This window comes from Lepidochelys kempii, chromosome 28 (genome assembly GCF_965140265.1).
Source record: "Lepidochelys kempii isolate rLepKem1 chromosome 28, rLepKem1.hap2, whole genome shotgun sequence".
Taxonomy (NCBI): Eukaryota; Metazoa; Chordata; order Testudines; family Cheloniidae; genus Lepidochelys; species Lepidochelys kempii.
Genome location: NC_133283.1, coordinates 4,920,172 through 4,938,203, shown reverse-complemented (window position 1 = coordinate 4,938,203; position 18,032 = coordinate 4,920,172). Strand labels below are relative to the sequence as shown.

The 18,032-nt window shown below is 64.0% G+C and overlaps 2 protein-coding genes across 4 annotated transcripts in view; one reads left to right on the top strand and one right to left on the bottom strand.

Moving 5' to 3' along the window:
* The window catches only part of LOC140904235 (dnaJ homolog subfamily C member 3-like), a 26,290-nt gene extending 11,661 nt beyond the window's left edge, over positions 1–14,629 (bottom strand). The window contains exons 1-8 of one of the 2 annotated variants that reach the window (XM_073326691.1): positions 14,332–14,629; positions 12,303–12,413; positions 11,477–11,601; positions 8,966–9,040; positions 8,452–8,595; positions 6,181–6,362; positions 5,839–5,958; positions 5,296–5,401 (exon numbers count right to left, since the gene is read on the bottom strand). In XM_073326691.1, coding sequence (XP_073182792.1) covers positions 5,296–5,401; positions 5,839–5,958; positions 6,181–6,362; positions 8,452–8,595; positions 8,966–9,040; positions 11,477–11,601; positions 12,303–12,413; positions 14,332–14,446 — 978 coding nt within the window. In that variant the 5' untranslated portion in view covers positions 14,447–14,629. The remainder of the gene's footprint in view (positions 1–5,295; positions 5,402–5,838; positions 5,959–6,180; positions 6,363–8,451; positions 8,596–8,965; positions 9,041–11,476; positions 11,602–12,302; positions 12,414–14,331) is intronic. The other variant, XM_073326690.1, reaches the window with a different exon arrangement.
* Positions 14,503–18,032, top strand: ADAT3 (adenosine deaminase tRNA specific 3). 2 transcript variants are annotated; one of them, XM_073326722.1, is made up of 2 exons: positions 14,503–14,575; positions 16,916–18,032. In XM_073326722.1, exons 1-2 carry the CDS (start codon positions 14,539–14,541, stop codon positions 17,929–17,931), a joined length of 1,053 nt encoding a protein of 350 aa, XP_073182823.1. In that variant the 5' UTR covers positions 14,503–14,538; the 3' UTR covers positions 17,932–18,032. The 2 variants fall into 2 exon arrangements, with proteins under 2 accessions (XP_073182823.1, XP_073182824.1); XM_073326723.1 differs by lacking the exon at positions 14,503–14,575 and adding an exon at positions 14,817–14,851.

The following is an 18,032-nucleotide window of genomic DNA, read 5'->3' as shown; positions in this document are numbered from 1 at the left end:
CGTGTATACACAGCCCCAGCGCCCCACCCCAGAGGTGGCCGCATCTCAGCACCGGGCGAGGAAACCGTGTGTAGACAGCCCCAGCGCCCCACCCCAGAGGTGGCTGCATCTCAGCACCGGGCGAGGAATCCGTGTGTACACAGCCCCAGCGCCCCACCCCAGAGGTGGCTGCATCTCAGCACCGGGCGAGGAATCCGTGTATACACAGCCCCAGAGCCCCACCCCAGAGGTGGCTGCATCTCAGCACCGGGCGAGGAATCCGTGTGTACACAGCCCCAGCGCCCCACCCCAGAGGTGGCCGCATCTCAGCACCGGGGGAGGAATCCGTGTGTAGACAGCCCCAGCGCCCCACCCCAGAGGTGGCTGCATCTCAGCACCGGGCGAAGAATCCGTGTGTACACAGCCCCAGCGCCCCACCCCAGAGGTGGCCGCATCTCAGCACCGGGCGAAGAATCCGTGTGTACACAGCCCCAGCGCCCCACCCCAGAGGTGGCCGCATCTCAGCACCGGGCGAAGAATCCGTGTGTACACAGCCCCAGCGCCACACCCCAGAGGTGGCCGCATCTCAACAAGGGAAGAGGAATCCGTGTGTACACAGCCCCAGCGCCCCACCCCAGAGGTGGCCGTATCTCAGCAAGGGAAGAGGAATCCGTGTATACACAGCCCCAGCGCCCCACCCCAGAAGTGGCCGCATCTCGGCAAGGGAAAAGGAATCTGTGTATACACAGCCCCAGCGCCCCACCCCAGAAGTGGCCACATCTCGGCACCGGGCGAGGAATCCGTGTGTACACAGCCCCAGCGCCCCACCCCAGAGGTGGCTGCATCCCAGCACCGGGCGAGGAATCCATGTGTACACAGCCCCAGCGCCCCACCCCAGAGGTGGCTGCATCTCAGCACCGGGCGAAGAATCCGTGTGTACACAGCCCCAGTGCCCCACCCCAGAGGTGGCTGCATCTCAGCACCGGGCGAGGAATCCGTGTGTACACAGCCCCAGCGCCCCACCCCAGAGGTGGCCGCATCTCAGCACTAGGCGAGGAATCCGTGTGTACACAGCCCCAGCGCCCCACCCCAGAGGTGGCCGCATCTCAGCAAGGGAAGAGGAATCCGTGTGTACACAGCCCCAGCGCCCCACCCCAGAGGTGGCCGCATCTCAGCAAGGGAAGAGGAATCCGTGTGTACACAGCCCCAGCGCCCCACCCCAGAAGTGGCCGCATCTCGGCAAGGGAAAAGGAATCTGTGTATACACAGCCCAAGCGCCCCACCCCAGAGGTGGCTGCATCCCAGCAGGGGAAGAGGAATCCGTGTGTACACAGCCCCAGCGCCCCACCCCAGAGGTGGCCGTATTTCAGCACCGGGCGAGGAATCCGTGTGTACACAGCCCCAGCGCCCCACCCCAGAGGTGGCCGCATCCCAGCAAGGGAAGAGGAATCCGTGTGTACACAGCCCCAGCGCCCCACCCCAGAGGTGGCTGCATCCCAGCAAGGGAAGAGGAATCTGTGTGTACACAGCCCCAGCGCCCCACCCCAGAGGTGGCTGCATCTCAGCACCGGGCGATGAATATGTGTGTACACAGCCCCTGCGCCCCACCCCAGAAGTGGCCGCATCTCGGCAAGGGAAAAGGAATCTGTGTGTACACAGCCCCAGCGCCCCACCCCAGAGGTGGCCGCATCTCAGCACCGGGTGAGGAATCCGTGTGTACACAGCCCCAGCGCCACACCCCAGAGGTGGCCGCATCTCGGCACCGGGCGAGGAATCCGTGTGTACACAGCCCCAGCGCCCCACCCCAGAGGTGGCCGCATCTCAGCACCGGGCGAGGAATCCGTGTATACACAGCCCCAGCGCCCCACCCCAGAGGTGGCTGCATCTCAGCACCGGGCGAGGAATCCGTGTATACACAGCCCCAGAGCCCCACCCCAGAGGTGGCCGCATCTCAGCACCGGGCGAGGAATCCGTGTGTACACAGCCCCAGCGCCCCACCCCAGAGGTGGCCGCATCTCAGCACCGGGCGAAGAATCCGTGTGTAGACAGCCCCAGCGCCCCACCCCAGAGGTGGCTGCATCTCAGCACCGGGCGAAGAATCCGTGTGTACACAGCCCCAGCGCCCCACCCCAGAGGTGGCCGCATCTCAGCACCGGGCGAAGAATCCGTGTGTACACAGCCCCAGCGCCCCACCCCAGAGGTGGCCGCATCTCAGCACCGGGCGAAGAATCCGTGTGTACACAGCCCCAGCGCCCCACCCCAGAGGTGGCCGCATCTCAGCACCGGGCGAAGAATCCGTGTGTACACAGCCCCAGCGCCCCACCCCAGAGGTGGCTGCATCTCAGCACCGGGCGAAGAATCCGTGTGTACACAGCCCCAGCGCCCCACCCCAGAGGTGGCCGCATCTCAGCAAGGGAAGAGGAATCCGTGTATACACAGCCCCAGCGCCCCACCCCAGAAGTGGCCACATCTCGGCACCGGGCGAGGAATCCGTGTGTACACAGCCCCAGCGCCCCACCCCAGAGGTGGCTGCATCCCAGCACCGGGCGAGGAATCCATGTGTACACAGCCCCAGCGCCCCACCCCAGAGGTGGCCGCATCTCAGCAAGGGAAGAGGAATCCGTGTGTACACAGCCCCAGCGCCCCACCCCAGAGGTGGCTGCATCCCAGCACCGGGCGAGGAATCCGTGTGTACACAGCCCCAGTGCCCCACCCCAGAGGTGGCTGCATCTCAGCACCGGGCGAGGAATCCGTGTGTACACAGCCCCAGCGCCCCACCCCAGAGGTGGCCGCATCTCAGCACTAGGCGAGGAATCCGTGTGTACACAGCCCCAGCGTCCCACCCCAGATGTGGCCGCATCTCAGCAAGGGAAGAGGAATCCGTGTATACACAGCCCCAGCGCCCCACCCCAGAGGTGGCCGTATCTCAGCAAGGGAAGAGGAATCCGTGTATACACAGCCCCAGCGCCCCACCCCAGAAGTGGCCGCATCTCGGCAAGGGAAAAGGAATCTGTGTATACACAGCCCAAGCGCCCCACCCCAGAGGTGGCCGCATCTCAGCACCGGGCGAGGAATCCGTGTGTAGACAGCCCCAGCGCCCCACCCCAGAGGTGGCTGCATCCCAGGAAGGGAAGAGGAATCCGTGTGTACACAGCTCCAGCGCCCCACCCCAGAGGTGGCCGCATCTCAGCACCGGGCGAGGAATCCGTGTGTACACAGCCCCTGCGCCCCACCCCAGAGGTAGCCGCATCTCAGCACCGGGCGAGGAATCCGTGTGTACACAGCCCCAGCGCCCCACCCCAGAGGTGGCCGCATCTCAGCACCGGGCGAGGAATCCGTGTTTACACAGCCCCAGCGCCACACCCCAGAGGTGGCTGCATCCCAGCAAGGGAAGAGGAATCCGTGTATACACAGCCCCAGCGCACCACCCCAGAAGTGGCCGCATCTCGGCAAGGGAAGAGGAATCTGTGTGTACAGAGCCCCAGTGCCCCACCCCAGAGGTGGCCGCATCTCAGCACCGGGCGATGAATCCGTGTGTACACAGCCCCAGCGCCCCACCCCAGAGGTGGCTGCATCCCAGCAAGGGAAGAGGAATCCGTGTGTACACAGCCCCAGCGCCCCACCCCAGAGGTGGCTGCATCCCAGCAAGGGAAGAGGAATCCGTGTGTACACAGCCCCAGCGCCCTACCCCAGAGGTGGCCGCATCTCAGCACCGGGCGAGGAATCCGTGTGTACACAGCCCCAGCGCCCCACCCCAGAGGTGGGCGTATCTCAGCACAGGGCGAAGAATCCGTGTGTACACAGCCCCAGCGCCCCACCCCAGAGGTGGCCGCATCCCAGCAAGGGAAGAGGAATCCGTGTGTACACAGCCCCAGCGCCCCACCCCAGAGGTGGCCGCATCCCAGCAAGGGAAGAGTAATCCGTGTATACACAGCCCCAGTGCCCCACCCCAGAAGTGGCCGCATCTCGGCAAGGAAAAAGGAATCCGTGTGTACACAGCCCCAGCGCCACACCCCAGAGGTGGCCGCATCTCGGCACCGGGCGAGGAATCCGTGTGTACACAGCCCCAGCGCCCCACCCCAGAGGTGGCCGCATCTCAGCACCGGGCAAGGAATCCGTGTGTACACAGCCCCAGCGCCCCACCCCAGAGGTGGCTGCATCCCAGCAAGGGAAGAGGAATCCGTGTATACACAGCCCCAGCGCCCCACCCCAGAGGTGGCCGCATCTCAGCACCGGGTGAGGAATCCTTGTATACACAGCCCCAGTGCCCCACCCCAGAGGTGGCCGCATCTCAGCACCGGGCGAGGAATCCATGTGTACACAGCCCCAGCGCCCCACCCCAGAGGTGGCCGCATCTCAGCACCGGGCGAGGAATCCGTGTGTACACAGCCCCAGCGCCACACCCCAGAGGTGGCCGCATCTCAGCACCGGGCGAGGAATCCATGTATACACAGCCCCAGTGCCCCACCCCAGAGGTGGCCGCATCTCAGCACTGGGCGAGGAATCCGTGTGTACACAGCCCCAGAGCCCCACCCCAGAGGTGGCCGCATCTCAGCACCGGGCGAGGAATCCGTGTGTACACAGCCCCAGCGCCCCACCCCAGAGGTAGCCGCATCTCAGCACCGGGCGAGGAATCCGTGTGTACACAGCCCCAGCGCCCCACCCCAGAGGTAGCCGCATCTCAGCACAGGGCGAGGAATCCGTGTGTACACAGCCCCAGCGCCCCACCCCAGAGGTGGCTGAATCTCAGCACCGGGCGAGGAATCCGTGTATACACAGCCCCAGCGCCCCACCCCAGAGGTGGCTGCATCCCAGCAAGGGAAGAGGAATCCGTGTGTACACAGCCCCAGCGCCCCACCCCAGAGGTGGCCGCATCTCAGCAAGGGAAGAGGAATCCGTGTGTACACAGCCCCAGCGCCCCACCCCAGAGGTAGCCGCATCTCAGCACCGGGCGAGGAATCCGTGTGTACACAGCCCCAGCGCCCCACCCCAGAGGTGGCTGCATCCCAGCAAGGGAAAAGGAATCTGTGTATACACAGCCCCAGCGCCACACCCCAGAGGTGGCTGCATCCCAGGAAGGGAAGAGGAATCCGTGTGTACACAGCCCCAGCGCCCCACCCCAGAGGTGGCCGCATCTCAGCAAGGGAAGAGGAATCCGTGTGTACACAGCCCCAGCGCCCCACCCCAGAGGTGGCTGCATCCCAGCACTGGGCGAGGAGTCTGCGTATGTACGGCCATGCCAACCCCGTTGTGTGTGTCTCCTACCGGCTCTCCTGGCAGCGTGCAGGGCGGATGCTGGCGCGAGGCCGGGCTCACCTTGGAGAGGCAGTGACAGATGCGGGCCTTGGCCCTGATGATGTAAAGTTCCACTTGCGATTCCGTCTTCATGGCCGCTTTGTACTTGTCGATGGCTTCCTCGTACCTGTCCCCAGGAACGGCACATGTCACCCGCCGGCGGGGCTCCAACGGGCGAAAGGGGCCAAACTCAGGGCTGGCACCAGCAGACGACTCTGGAGCACCCAAAACATGCCAGACCTCGAGCCTGGCGAGGCTTCCAGGGGAAAGGGGCAGTGGAAGAGATCCCAGAATACCCGCCTGCCCCCAGGACTCCGGTTTAACCAGCCCTCGCGCCCCACTCCACAGATGGCTGCATCTCAGAGCTGGGCAGGGGATCCCTGTATAAAGAGCCCCCCATGTCCCACCCCAGAGGCGGCTGCATCTCAGCCCCTCCACTACTCCCAGCATGCCCCCTAGAGGCCTACGAGTGCCACGGCACACCCGGCTGGGGGGACCCAGCCTCTCATGGCCCCCGGCTTTATGGGAAGCGGGTGGCAGAGAGCGAGGGGGCACGGCCGTCACCTCTGCGCTTGGATGTGCTCCTCGGCCGACTCCAGCTGCTTGGAGAGCTTCTTGACCTGCTTGTAGTGGGCAAAGCACGCCTTGTCGTCCTGATCCAGCTTGAGACATTCACGCACCTGCCTGGGGAGCGGAGAGAGGGGTATAGGTGGGGCGGGGTTGTCTTGGAGATGCGGGGGGTCCCCCACCCCCCAAGATCCCAGCGCACACGGGCGGGGCTCGGAGTCAAAGCCTGGCACCTCCAGGGCAGGGATTCAAGGTGGCCTGGTGGGGGGAGGTTCCGTGTCCACCCCCCCCAGACATCCCGCACCCCTGCCAGCACCGCCTGGTGCCCCCCCAACTCACGCCAGGGCCTCCTCGTGCTCCCCCAGGCCGTAGTAGAGCTGGCTGAGCTTAAGGAAAGCTGCCCGGTTGTCGGCGCGGAGCTTGGTGGTGGGTTTCAGGTCCAGGATGGCCTTGCCGTAGTCGCCCAGCAGGAGATAGCACTCGGCGCGCAGCTCCTTGGCCTCGGGGGCCCACGGGGAGATCTGCGCCCAAGGAAGCAAACGAGAAAGGTGAGGCGAGGTGCCGGGTGCGAACCAGCATTGGCCCGAGGAGGGGGCTGGACCCCGCCCGGAGTGACGGCGACCTGCATTTTCAACGATAAATGCACCCTAGGAAAGGGGGCTTTATGGTGCGCCGGCTTCCACCAGAGAGGGGAAACTGAGGCAAGGTTCAGGGGGACCCACCGCCAGCTCCTTTGTTCAAGATCCCTCTGGCTTTTTAAGGCGGCGGCAGGGGAACCGAAGATCTCTATGGTTTCACATTCGTACTTCCAAGCTCAACACCCGATACTCCTAGCCTCGGCCACCCCCCCGTCCCCTAACCTCCACCGCTCCAAGCTCCGGCGCAAGGCCTCAGCCAGCCGAGGCTGCTGTAAGCAGACGTGGCACTGAATCTGGAGCTGCAATTGGAAATGCTGCCGCATTGCCCCGGGGAATTGTAAGTCGGGTGCCTCATCTCCCCATTCTCTGCTCCGGGCCAGGCTTCCTGGCTGGACCACATCTCCCATGATGCACCGCAGCCAGGGACTCCCAACATGCCCCCCCCCTTCCCTCTCCAAGAGGAAGAGCGCCATGGACCACGGGAGATGTAGTTTGAGTGATTTATGTTCCCGCTCACTTCTACAGACCAGGCTCCCTGGGCAGATATCACGGAGCGTGAGGGGATGCATCATGGGAGTCCGTGGCTGTGCATCATGGGAGATGTAGTCCAGCCGGGGAGCCCTGGCTTACAGAGGTGAAGTGGGTTGTGTGGGGACCGGAGGCTGCTGAACGACAAACGTCCATGATGCACCTGCCTTCCTGCCCTGAGAGTGCAGCATGGGGGGGGTGTAGCCCTGTGACATTATTGGCATAACCTGGGACCATACAGAACATTGTTGCAACCAAGGTCCTGTAATGGCACCAAATCTTATATAAAGGGAGTCAGATGAGGTGTCTAAGACAAGGTGATGGCTGGCTGGTCAGGATTATGCTGTCTATATGTAGGTATCATTTTTGTAGTTGAAGTTATGAATATTGGCTCTATACTGTCTGTATTTCAAACTTGTGCTGTGCTTCTGGGGGACACCCCAGACAGTTTGGGGTCAGCTCGGCCTAGCCTGCTGGACGGCCCATTAAGGACCATCAGCTATACGAGTGACCCATTGAGAGAAGGCAGACACACCTGGGGACTCAGCCAGGCAGGCAGGGACCTGCCTATGGACCGACCCCTGAGGGGTTTCCAGGCCATGGGCTGGACAGCTTGTTTTTGGGACAAAGAAAGACAGACCACACGGCAAGAGACTATGAAGAGCTGCTGCAGCTCCCCCATCTGGTCTTCAATCCTGCTTCCGACCTCTGGAGGGCCTTTGCTACAAACGGAAGCTCTGAACCAAGGACTGAAAGACCCATCCCAGGTGGAGATGTTCTCCAGAGACGGGATTTGAACCTGCCGTTTATTCCATCACTTCTACAAGCCTGAACCAAGAACTTGGCCATTACTGTCTGTCATTGAGTCCATGTAACCAATTCTGGCTCTCATCTCTATCTTTTTCCTTTTATGAATGAACCTTTAGATTTTAGATTCTAAAGGATTGGCCACAGCGTGATTTGTGGGTAAGATCTGATTTGTACATTGACCTGGGTCTGGGGCTTGGTCCTCTGGGATCGAGGGAACCTTTTTTCTTTTACTGGGGTATTGGTTTTCATAACCATTTGTCCCCATAATGAGGGGCACTGGTGGGGATACTGGGAAACTGGAGTGTCTAAGGGAATTGCTTGTGTGATTTGTGGTTAGCCGGTGGGGTAAAACCAAAGTCCTCTCTGGCTGGCTGGTTGTCTTTGCCTTGGTGTGCCCAGAAACCCCAGCCTGGGGCTGTAACTGCCCAGCTAAGCAATTTGCCCTGAATTGGCACTCCCGCCAGAACCAGCATCGTTACAAGCCCAACCAGGTTACGAAGGACCACTGGTCACAGCAGCTTGGCTGAACAGCTCGGGCCGGCAGCGTCCCTGTGAGACTGAGAGATGCTCTCCCCTGCTCTCAGAGACGGCGTGATCCCCGCGGAGGGGGACAACCCCCTCTCCTGACAGATACCTCGACAGCTCGCTCCAGGATGCGGATGGCTCCCGCGTAGTCTGTCCTCTGATAGGCTGCCCGGGCCTCCTGCATGGACACTTCCAGCTCGGTGAGTCTGGCTAGCTGGCTCTGAGCCTCCTTGTGGCTGGGATCGCTCTGCAGCTGCGGGGGCGGGAAGGGGGAAGCAGAGGGGGGAAAAAACCAACAAGGATTGGCAGAGGCCTAGAGGGAGCCCTTCGACAAACGGGGAGGATCCCCCAGCCAGTGCCCTTCGGGGACAGAAAGGCGGCCAGCTGGACCCGCGACCCCCAGCGCAGAGAACATCTTCCCAGCTGTGCTCGGACCGACCGCACAGGAGGGTGAGTGGGGATGCCACGGCAGGGAAGGGCGATGTTATCCAACGCAAAGCAGCAAAGCCAGGACAATTGCTGAGATCCGGCAGAGCCGCCTTGGGCTCCAGTCGCTGACCCCCCTACTCCAAGAGGTTCCATTCCCACGCCTCTCACGAGGGGTCCCTTCTCCTGGCACTCACCACAGCTTCAAAGTCCTGCTTGGCCTGCTCCGTGTTGCCCTGCTTCAGGAGAATGCTGCCCCTCTGCAGCCTGGCCTGGAGAGGAGAGAGAGAGAGAGCAGATTCCCAGGGTGAGAGACTCCGGCAACGGCAGATTCAAATCGGTGCCGTCGATGGAGGCAAAGTCCCTAAAGCTTAAGCCCGGTCAGTTGCAAAAGGCAGCACTCTCGCTGAAGTGCGTCGCCGAATCGGGGCCTTAATGGCCGCCACAACGGATGTGCAAAGTTCAGTTCCTGGGGGAGGTTTCCTAAAGCATCCGGGGGATGAGCCTACGTGGCATGGAAAAGTCAAGGCTATCTAACGTTTCAGACCTAGCGCTTTTCATCTGTGGAGCTCAGAGCACGTACCAAAGGAGATTCAGCGTCATTGCCCTGTTTTACAGGTTGGGGAAACTGAGGCACAGGGTGATGTGGCAGGGGTTCTCAAAATTTTTTTTTTGCTGGGACTCCCTTTGAAAATATTTCAGGCTGTGAAGACCCCACTCTCGCCGTACTATGCCACCCTTACTTCTGCGTTGCTGTTGGGGGTTGGTGCTGCCTTTAGGGCTGGGCGCCTGGCAAGCAGCTGCTGCTCTCCGATCACCCAGCTCGGAAGGGCTCAGGCTGGCAGCCCCACATGTGGCTGGCAGCCGGAGGCCAAACACGCATGGGCCTGGCAACTCGCAACCTCCCTGTATTAGCCTCGTGACCCCCAGTTTGAGAACCCGCGAGCTAGGTTTTTAGGGACATTCTTACCTTTAAAAAAAATAAAGAAAGAAATCTGGCTGAAGTGACTTTTTAAATCAGAACCAGCCACTTTCTCGCAGGGTCCATGTACGCTGCAATCAATGACCCACGGCACAGCCCAGGTCAGCTGACTCACGGGGCTCAACACTGGAGTGTAGACACTCGGGGTTAGGCTGGAGCCCTGGCTCTCAGGTCCTGCACGTCTGCCCTGCAACTTTTAGGCCTGCCGCCCAAATCGATTGCCCTGGGCCCTGAGACTCAGCGCCGTGAGGGAGAAGAAGAATAGGCAGCCAGATTTTCAGGACCAATATGATTTGTAAATTTTTGCTGGCGCTCCCTGTTGCACTTCCAGCATACCAAAGCAGTTCACAGACCCTGGTTAATCCCGGACGGGGCTTGTCATTAGCCCCAGAGAGGGAAACTGAGGCGCAGAAAAAGGCCGGGACTGGCCTCAGGCCTAGCTGGGAGGCAGTCGGGCGAATCCACCGAGCTCTCTCAGTCATGCGCCTTAACTACCTTGTTTTGGCCACAAAAGGAGAACGGCAATTCTATTTACATCTTTGTGTCAACACGCATCCAGCTGAGCCGGTTTTGAACCAGCTTTGGCAGCTCAGAGCTGGCAGCGAATCATTCTGAACCGCTGTGTCTGAGCTCAGGCAGAAAGAGAGAGAGAGAGAGAGCCCAGAATAGCCAATGCCTAGTGGTTAGAGCTATTGCAGGGGATGGGGGAGACCTGGGTTCGAGTCCCCGATCTGCACGGTTTTCGGCCCAAAGATTCGAGAGGGGAATCTCGAGTAGGAGCACGTGGGTAATGTTATCTCTGTATTCGGTGACCATTGCTGCTGGTATCCTGTGTCCAGCTGCAGGGTTCCACAACTCCCGAAGGACGTGGACAATTTGATTCAAAGATTGGGAAATATGCCTGAGAATGAGAGACGGCGGGAGATTGATCTGTTTAGCTTGATAAAGAGAAGATGAAGGGGTGACTTGATCACAGTTTATAGGCACCAATGTGGAGAACAGGAACGCGAGAACAGCTGGCTCTTCCATCGAGGAGAAAAAAGTCTAGCCAACTCCGATGGCTGGATAGTGAAGCTGGACAAATTCAAACGGAAAATAAGGCGTACTTTTTTCACAGTGAGGGTTACTGTGTTTGAAGAGTGACCACCCCGGCCGTGTTTAAATCACGATCGGATGTTTCTCGACGAAAGCTGCTGCAGTTCAACCCGGAAGCATTTTGGGGCAGTTCTCTGGTGTTTATTACACCGGCGGTCAGACTAGATGATCAGAGAGGTCCTTTCCGGCCTTGGGATCTACGAATCTGGGTCTCCCACCCCCGAGTGGAGCACTGTGACCCCCAGGGGAGAGCCACTCTCCCTTCTTTGTGTAAGTACGTCAGTATTCCTTCAGGGAGACCACTCGCCTGGGATATGGGAACGGGGACCTGACCCTGGGGTGACTTTCTGTCTGCTGAGAACCAATCAGCTTTTTCGGACCAAAACAAATTCTCCATTGAGCAATTCCCGACCAGCTCTGCCTGGAACAGATCAGCAGCCAGGGGGGCTATTCCGCATGGAGAAGTGACAACGTCCTTGGAGGGCCAAGCATTCTCCGGTTCAAAAGGGACACGGCCACGTCCCCCAGGAGGGCAGCGGCCCCTCCATCGCTCTGCACGGGGCAGCAAAAGTAATCTACCATTAGTTAATATCCCTGCGAGCCAGAAGTGGGAACAGTGGGTGGGACTTACGGCCAGGAAGTCCGGCTTGAGCTCAATGGCCTTCGACAGGTCGGGTAGCGCCGAGCGGAACTTGCCCATGGCCAAGTAGATGGTCGCTCGCTTGTAATAGGTGAGGTAATTCTTGGGGTCGCCTTCTGCAGGGGGGAGAATATATTACTGGAGTCCTGGCCCCGCCCCCCATCTCCTAGCCCCACCCAGCTTTGTTCTCCTTGCCTCTGTCCTCAGAACATGAGAACACAGGATCAAAAGGTGGGGAATTCAAAACCTGATCAAAGGACACAGAACTCCCGGCCTCGGGAAGTCGTTGGGGGCAAGGATTAACGAGAATCACAAAGGGATGGGCCTTTTCTACGGCGGGCTGGAGTAGCCAGTGATCATCGTTAACGACATCCAATTTGGGAAGGGATATTGAACAGAGTGCTCCAGGACTTAAGCCGATCTCTGTTCGAGACCAGGCTGAGAGCTGAGGTGGGGACAACTTTTACCCTACCTGGTCTTGCGGGGTTCTTACATCTTCCTCCAAAGCATGCGGCGTTGGAGACGGTACACCGGCTACATGGACCTCGGATCGCTCCTCCACCCGTGTGAACCATCCTATTTCACTACCCACTTCCTGCCAACCTGAATGCCCCACAGCTCTCCCCAGCAGGTCCTTCTGTGCCAAACGCCCCGCCCTGGCGCTGAGTTCCTGCCCACTGTCCCCTGGGCACCCCCGATGCCCTGTGCCCGCCTGACGCAGCCGGGAGCGTGGAGGAGGCTAGTGTGGCTCTGGTCCGACGCGCTCCCTGGCTAGCTGGTGACATCCCCTCCTTTCCCCACCACCGCGCGTACTTACCGACGGCGGAGTGGTAATGAGACAGTGCCTCGGCCAGCTGTCCGGCTGCCAGCAGCTTGCGCCCCATTTCCAGGTGGTTCTCGATCTCGGCCTGCCCGGAGGCCAGCAAACCTGTAGGGGACAAGGTGTCTCACCTTCACTGGTTAGAGGGGAGTCAGGGCTGGGGGCCCCATTGAAATCCCCATCTCCCCCACTCTAGCATTCACGGGGTCCCCTAGTCACACGCTCTCCCAAGAGGCAGGATCTGTGGTGTCTAAACCATCCCAGACACGTGGCTCCCCAGCCTCCTTTTGAAACCCCGCAGTGGAGACACTTCCACCCCTTCCCGAGGCAGCATAAAACCGCCCATTTCCTGCTAGCCCCGCGCCCCAAGTTCCTGGCCACGCCCCCTTTCTATTAGCCCAGCCCCCACTCTCCTGGCCCCGCCCTCTCACTCAGCCCAGTTCCCCCCATAGCTCCATCCCCTTCTACACTAGTCTCCACTCTCATGGTCTTGCCCCCTTCCTGCCTGCCTTGATGCCACCTTCCCACCCCGTCGCTCATCCACCCTCTCCTGACCTCCCCCAGTCTTGGGACCCTTCGCCTTCCTCACCAGCCCCACCCCCACTCTCCTGCCCCTCTCCCCTCCCACACAACCCCACCCCCACTTTCCTTCCCCACTAGCCACCCCCCACTCTCCTGCCCCCGCCACACAACCCCCCCCATGTTTCCAACCCCACCCACTTCCCCACCAGCACCACCCCCACTCTCCTGCCCCTCCCACACAACCCCTCCCCCACTTTCCTTCCCCACCAGCCACCCCCCACTCTCCTGCCCCCGCCACACAACCCCCCCCATGTTTCCAACCCCACCCACTTCCCCACCAGCACCACCCCCACTCTCCTGCCCCTCCCACACAACCCCTCCCCCACTTTCCTTCCCCACCAGCCACACCCCCACTCTCCTAACCCTACCCTCTCCGTCTCCGGCCTTGTAACCCCCCTCACCTTCTCCACCCCCTTTCTCCTGACCCCCTTCCTCCCCACCCCACCCCACCCCACTCTCCAGGCCCTGCCCTTTCCCTGACAATTGGGGGGGCATCTGCGTTTGGCTTCCCGAGGGTGACCAGCTGTCCCGATTGGATAGGGACAGTCTCCATACTGGGGGCTTTGGCTTTTGTAGGCACCTATCACCCCCCCCCCCCGGATTTTTCACACCGGCTTCCCCTTCTCTGCAGGTGGGGGCAGCACCAGGGGGCGGAGCCAGCAGCAGGTGGGAGGAGCCAGGGGAGGAGCTAAAGAGCCGCTGGTAGGTGGTGGGGGCAAGGGAGAGCAGGGAGGGGTGGAATCAAGGTGGAGGGGGCGGGGCCAGCAGAGAGGGGGCGGGGCTAAGACGCGGGGTGGTCGCCCCGGTGGGGGCGGGGCTACGAGCGGCTCAGGGGCGGGGCATATGGGAGGGGGCGGGGCTAAGACGTGCGGCGGTCGCCCCGGTGGGGGCGGGGCTACGAGCGGCCCAGGGGGGCGGGGCCAGCAGGGAGGGGGCGGGGCTAAGACGTGGGGTGGTCGCCCCGGTGGGGGCGGGGCTACGAGCGGCTCAGGGGCGGGGCATATGGGAGGGGGCGGGGCTAAGACGTGCGGCGGTCGCCCCGGTGGGGGCGGGGCTACGAGCGGCCCAGGGGGGCGGGGCCAGCAGGGAGGGGGCGGGGCTAAGACATGGGGTGGTCCCCCGGTGGGGGCGGGGCTACGAGCGGCCCAGGGGGCGGGGCCAGCAGGGAGGGGCGGGGCTAAGACGTGGGGTGGTCCCCCGGTGGGGGCGGGGCTACGAGCGGCCCAGGGGGCGGGGCCAGAAAGGGGGCGGGGCCACGAGCGGCCCAGGGGGCGGGGCCAGCAGGGAGAGCGCAGGGGGGCTAGCAGGGGACTGGCCTGCGGCGAGGGGGCGGGGCCAAGGGAGAAAGGGGCGGGGCTAAGCGAGCTATTGGGTCCGCCGTAGGGGGCGGGGCTAAAGCGTGGCCGGGCGGGAGGGGGCGCTTCCGGCGCGTTGCCATGGTTACCTGGGAGCTGCAGGTCCAGCAGGACGCAGAGCAGGGAGGCGGCCCAGAGCAGCCGCCGCCCGCAGCGCCACAGCCCCGGCCCCGGCCCCGGCCCGGCTCCCCGCCCGGGCTCCATGGCAGCGCTCCGGCGCCAGGCCTGCACTTCCGCATGCCGCGCTTCCGGCCCGCGGCGTCACTTCCGCCGGGCCCTTCCGGCCGCCGCGCTCGATGGTGGCCGCCTCCGCTCTGGCCGGCCGGCTCCATGGTACGGGCGCGGCTCCTCCGCTCGCCCCGCCCGCCGGCTCTGCGGCGCTGGGCGAGGGGGCGCGCTGGCCTCCGCTCTCTATGCCCCGGAGGACCGCGGCCCCGCGCGCGCGCGCTCCCTCTCTCTCAGGCCGCCGTGGCCCTCCCCCACTCGTCCCGCCGCCGGGCGCGGTTGGCCAATCGGGATGCTCTGCTGTGCAGACGGGCGGCGCCGGGAGCCAATGGGCGCGAGGGACCGGGGCAGGGGGGCGGGGCCGGGACTGGGGGCGAGGGGCAGGTGAGGGAGGGGAAAGAGGGTCCTTGGAAGGGGGGGACCCTGGGGGGGCTGGGACAAGGGGTCCTTGGAGGGGGGGGCTGGGGGGCTGGGATGAGGGGGGACCCTGGGGGGGCTGGGACAAGGGGTCCTTGGAGGGGGGGGCTGGGGGGCTGGGATGAGGGGGGACCCTGGGGGGGCTGGGACAAGGGGTCCTTGGAGGGGGGACCCGGGGGGCTGGGATGAGGGGGGACCCTGGGGGGGCTGGGACAAGGGGTCCTTGGAGGGGGGTGCTGGGGGGCTGGGAGGGGGGACCCTGGGGGGGCTGGGACAAGGGGTCCTTGGAGGGGGGTGCTGGGGGGCTGGGAGGGGGGACCCTGGGGGGGCTGGGACAAGGGGTCCTTGGAGGGGGGTGCTGGGGGGCTGGGAGAGGGGACCCTGGGGGGGCTGGGACAAGGGGTCCTTGGAGGGGGGTGCTGGGGGGCTGGGAGGGGGGACCCTGGGGGGGCTGGGACAAGGGGTCCTTGGAGGGGGGTGCTGGGGGGCTGGGAGGGGGGACCCTGGGGGGGCTGGGACAAGGGGTCCTTGGAGGGGGGTGCTGGGGGGCTGGGAGAGGGGACCCTGGGGGGGCTGGGACAAGGGGTCCTTCTGGGAGGGGCTGGGAGGGGGGACCCTGGGGGGGCTGGGACAAGGGGTCCTTGGGGGAGGGGGGACCCTGGGGGGGCTGGGACAAGGGGTCCTTGGAGGGGGGGGCTGGGGGGCTGGGAGGGGGGACCCTGGGGGGGCTGGGACAAGGGGTCCTTGGAGGGGGGACCCTGGGGGGGCTGGGACAAGGGGGGCTGGGATGAGGGTGGACCCTGGGGGGGCTGGGACAAGGGGTCCTTGGAGGGGGTGCTGGGGGGCTGGGAGGGGGGACCCTGGGGGGGCTGGGACAAGGGGTCCTTGGAGGGGGAGTATTGGGGGGCTGGGAGGGCTGGGACAAGGGGTCCTTGGAGGAGGAGGGGAGATCCTGGGGGGCTGAGAGGGGAGGATCCGTGAGGGCTGGGACAAGGGGTCCTTGGAGGAGGAGGGGAGATCCTGGGGGGCTGAGAGGGGAGGATCCGTGAGGGCTGGGACAAGGGGTCCTTGGAGGGGGAGGGGAGATCCTGGGAGGTTCTTGGGGGCTGGGAGGGGGAAGTTGAGGTTTCCCAGGGAGCCCCCTAGTGGGGGGAGGGGAAACCCCCCATGTTGTGGGGAAGGGGGAGGGGAGTCATTGCAGGAGGGGAGCCCCCACCCCGTGAAAGGGGCAGGGAGCAGGTCCCTGAGGGGCCTCCCCGCATGGGGGGTGGGGAGTGCCTGGGATGGGATCATTGGGCCTGAGGGAGGGGAGTCCCCCCATGAAGGAGAAGGCGGGGGGGTTCATTGGGAGAGTCCCTCCCAGGGAGGGGGGATCATAGATGAGCCCCCCCCCCCCGAGGAGGGACAGGGGTGGCTGGGGAGGAAGTTGAGGTATCTGAAGAGCCCCCATCTATGGGGGTGGGTGGGGAGGCCTTGAGGGGAGAGACAGTCCCCTGCCCCCACAGGGGAAGGGGTGTGTAGTTTGGGGAAGTTTGGGGCTTTCAGGAGGAGCCCTCTACATCTAGGGGGCAGGGGCGTGGGTCTGAGGGAGGGGAAAGAAGAGAAGGGGGCTGGGTCAGTGGGGCCAGGAGAGGACAGCCCCCTATGTGAAAGGGGCGGAGGGGGAGGGGGCCTGTGGGGCTAGGATGAGGTCACTGGAAAGCCCCTTTTGTGGAGGGGAGTCATTGGGAGATCTACATTGAAAGTGGGGGTGGGATCTCTGGGGCTGCGGACTTCCCCCAAGTGTGGAAGGGGAACTGGGGGGGTCTGTGGGACTGGGAGTCCCAGGAGAAGGAGATGGGGGGAGAAGCCCCCTGCTCACGACCCTGAATCAGGAGCACTGGAGGGCCAGGTTTAGGGGCTGATCCTGAGGAATGAGTGTGGGGCTGGATCCTGGGGCCCGGGCTGCAGTGAGGGGCTGGCCTGGGATACGGCGCTGGGGGCCCTGCAGCCCGGTGTCCACGCCCCCCAACTCCTCCCCTCTCTCCCCAGCGGGCCGTGGGGCGATGGAGCCGGACTGCAAGCGCAGGAAGATGGAGGCGCCAGAGGACCCCCCGTGGGAGGCGTTGCTGGTCCTGCCCGAGCTGGAGTCGCAGGAGGTCGAGCTGACCCCGGCCTACGCCGCCCCCGTGCTGCTCAGGACCGAGACGTCCCGCCTGGTGCGGGAGCTGTCGGCCGCGCGCCCCCTGACGGCGCTCCCCCACCTGAAGCGCGTGCGGGCGCCGGGGGGCACTCGGCCGCTGGAGGTGCTCCTCTGCCTGGCCGGCCCCTCGCCGGACGCCTCGCCGACCCTGGCGGAGCTGCTCCCGGACGGGCGGGTGGACCTCCGTGGCCTGGGAGAGCCCTTCCTGGTGCGGGTGCCGGCACGGGCCCCCCTCACCCGGCCCCAGTTCGAGGAGGCCGCCCGGCACTGGCCCACGGCCTTCCACGAGAACAAGCGGACCAGCCGGGCTCTGGCCGGGCAGCTCTTCACGCCCCAGGACAAGGCGGCCATGGAAGCTCACATGGGGCACGCCGTCCGTGCTGCGTGCCGGGGGGCGGAGCTGGGGATGGTGCCGGCGGGCGCCGCCGTGGTCGACCCGGCCACGGGGCGGGTCCTGGCGGTGGGGCACGACTGCCGGAACGGCCTCCACCCGCTGCTCCACGCCACCATGGTCTGCATCGACCTGGTTGCCTGCGGCCAGGGCGGAGGGACCTACAACTACCGGGACTATCCTGCCTGCTCCTTCCTGCCCCGGGACGGGCGCCCTCAACCTGGCAACGGGCTCCCCTACATCTGCACCGGTTACGACCTGTACCTGACCCGGGAGCCCTGTGCCATGTGTGCCATGGCCCTGGTCCACTCCAGAATCCAGCGGGTCTTTTACGGCGTGTCCGCCCCGCACGGGGCCTTGGGGACCCGGTACCGCATCCACGGCCGCCAAGATCTGAATCACCGCTACGAGGTCTTCAGCGGCGTCCTGGAGGGGCAATGCCAACGCCTCGGCCAGGAGCCCGCTGCCCGCTAGCTGCGGGGGGTCTTTTTAGGGGGCTTGTTTTTATGCCGTTGGTTTTAAACGCCGAGCTTCATGGGGGGGGTGTGTTTTGGGGTTTTTTTTTAAAATAAAGT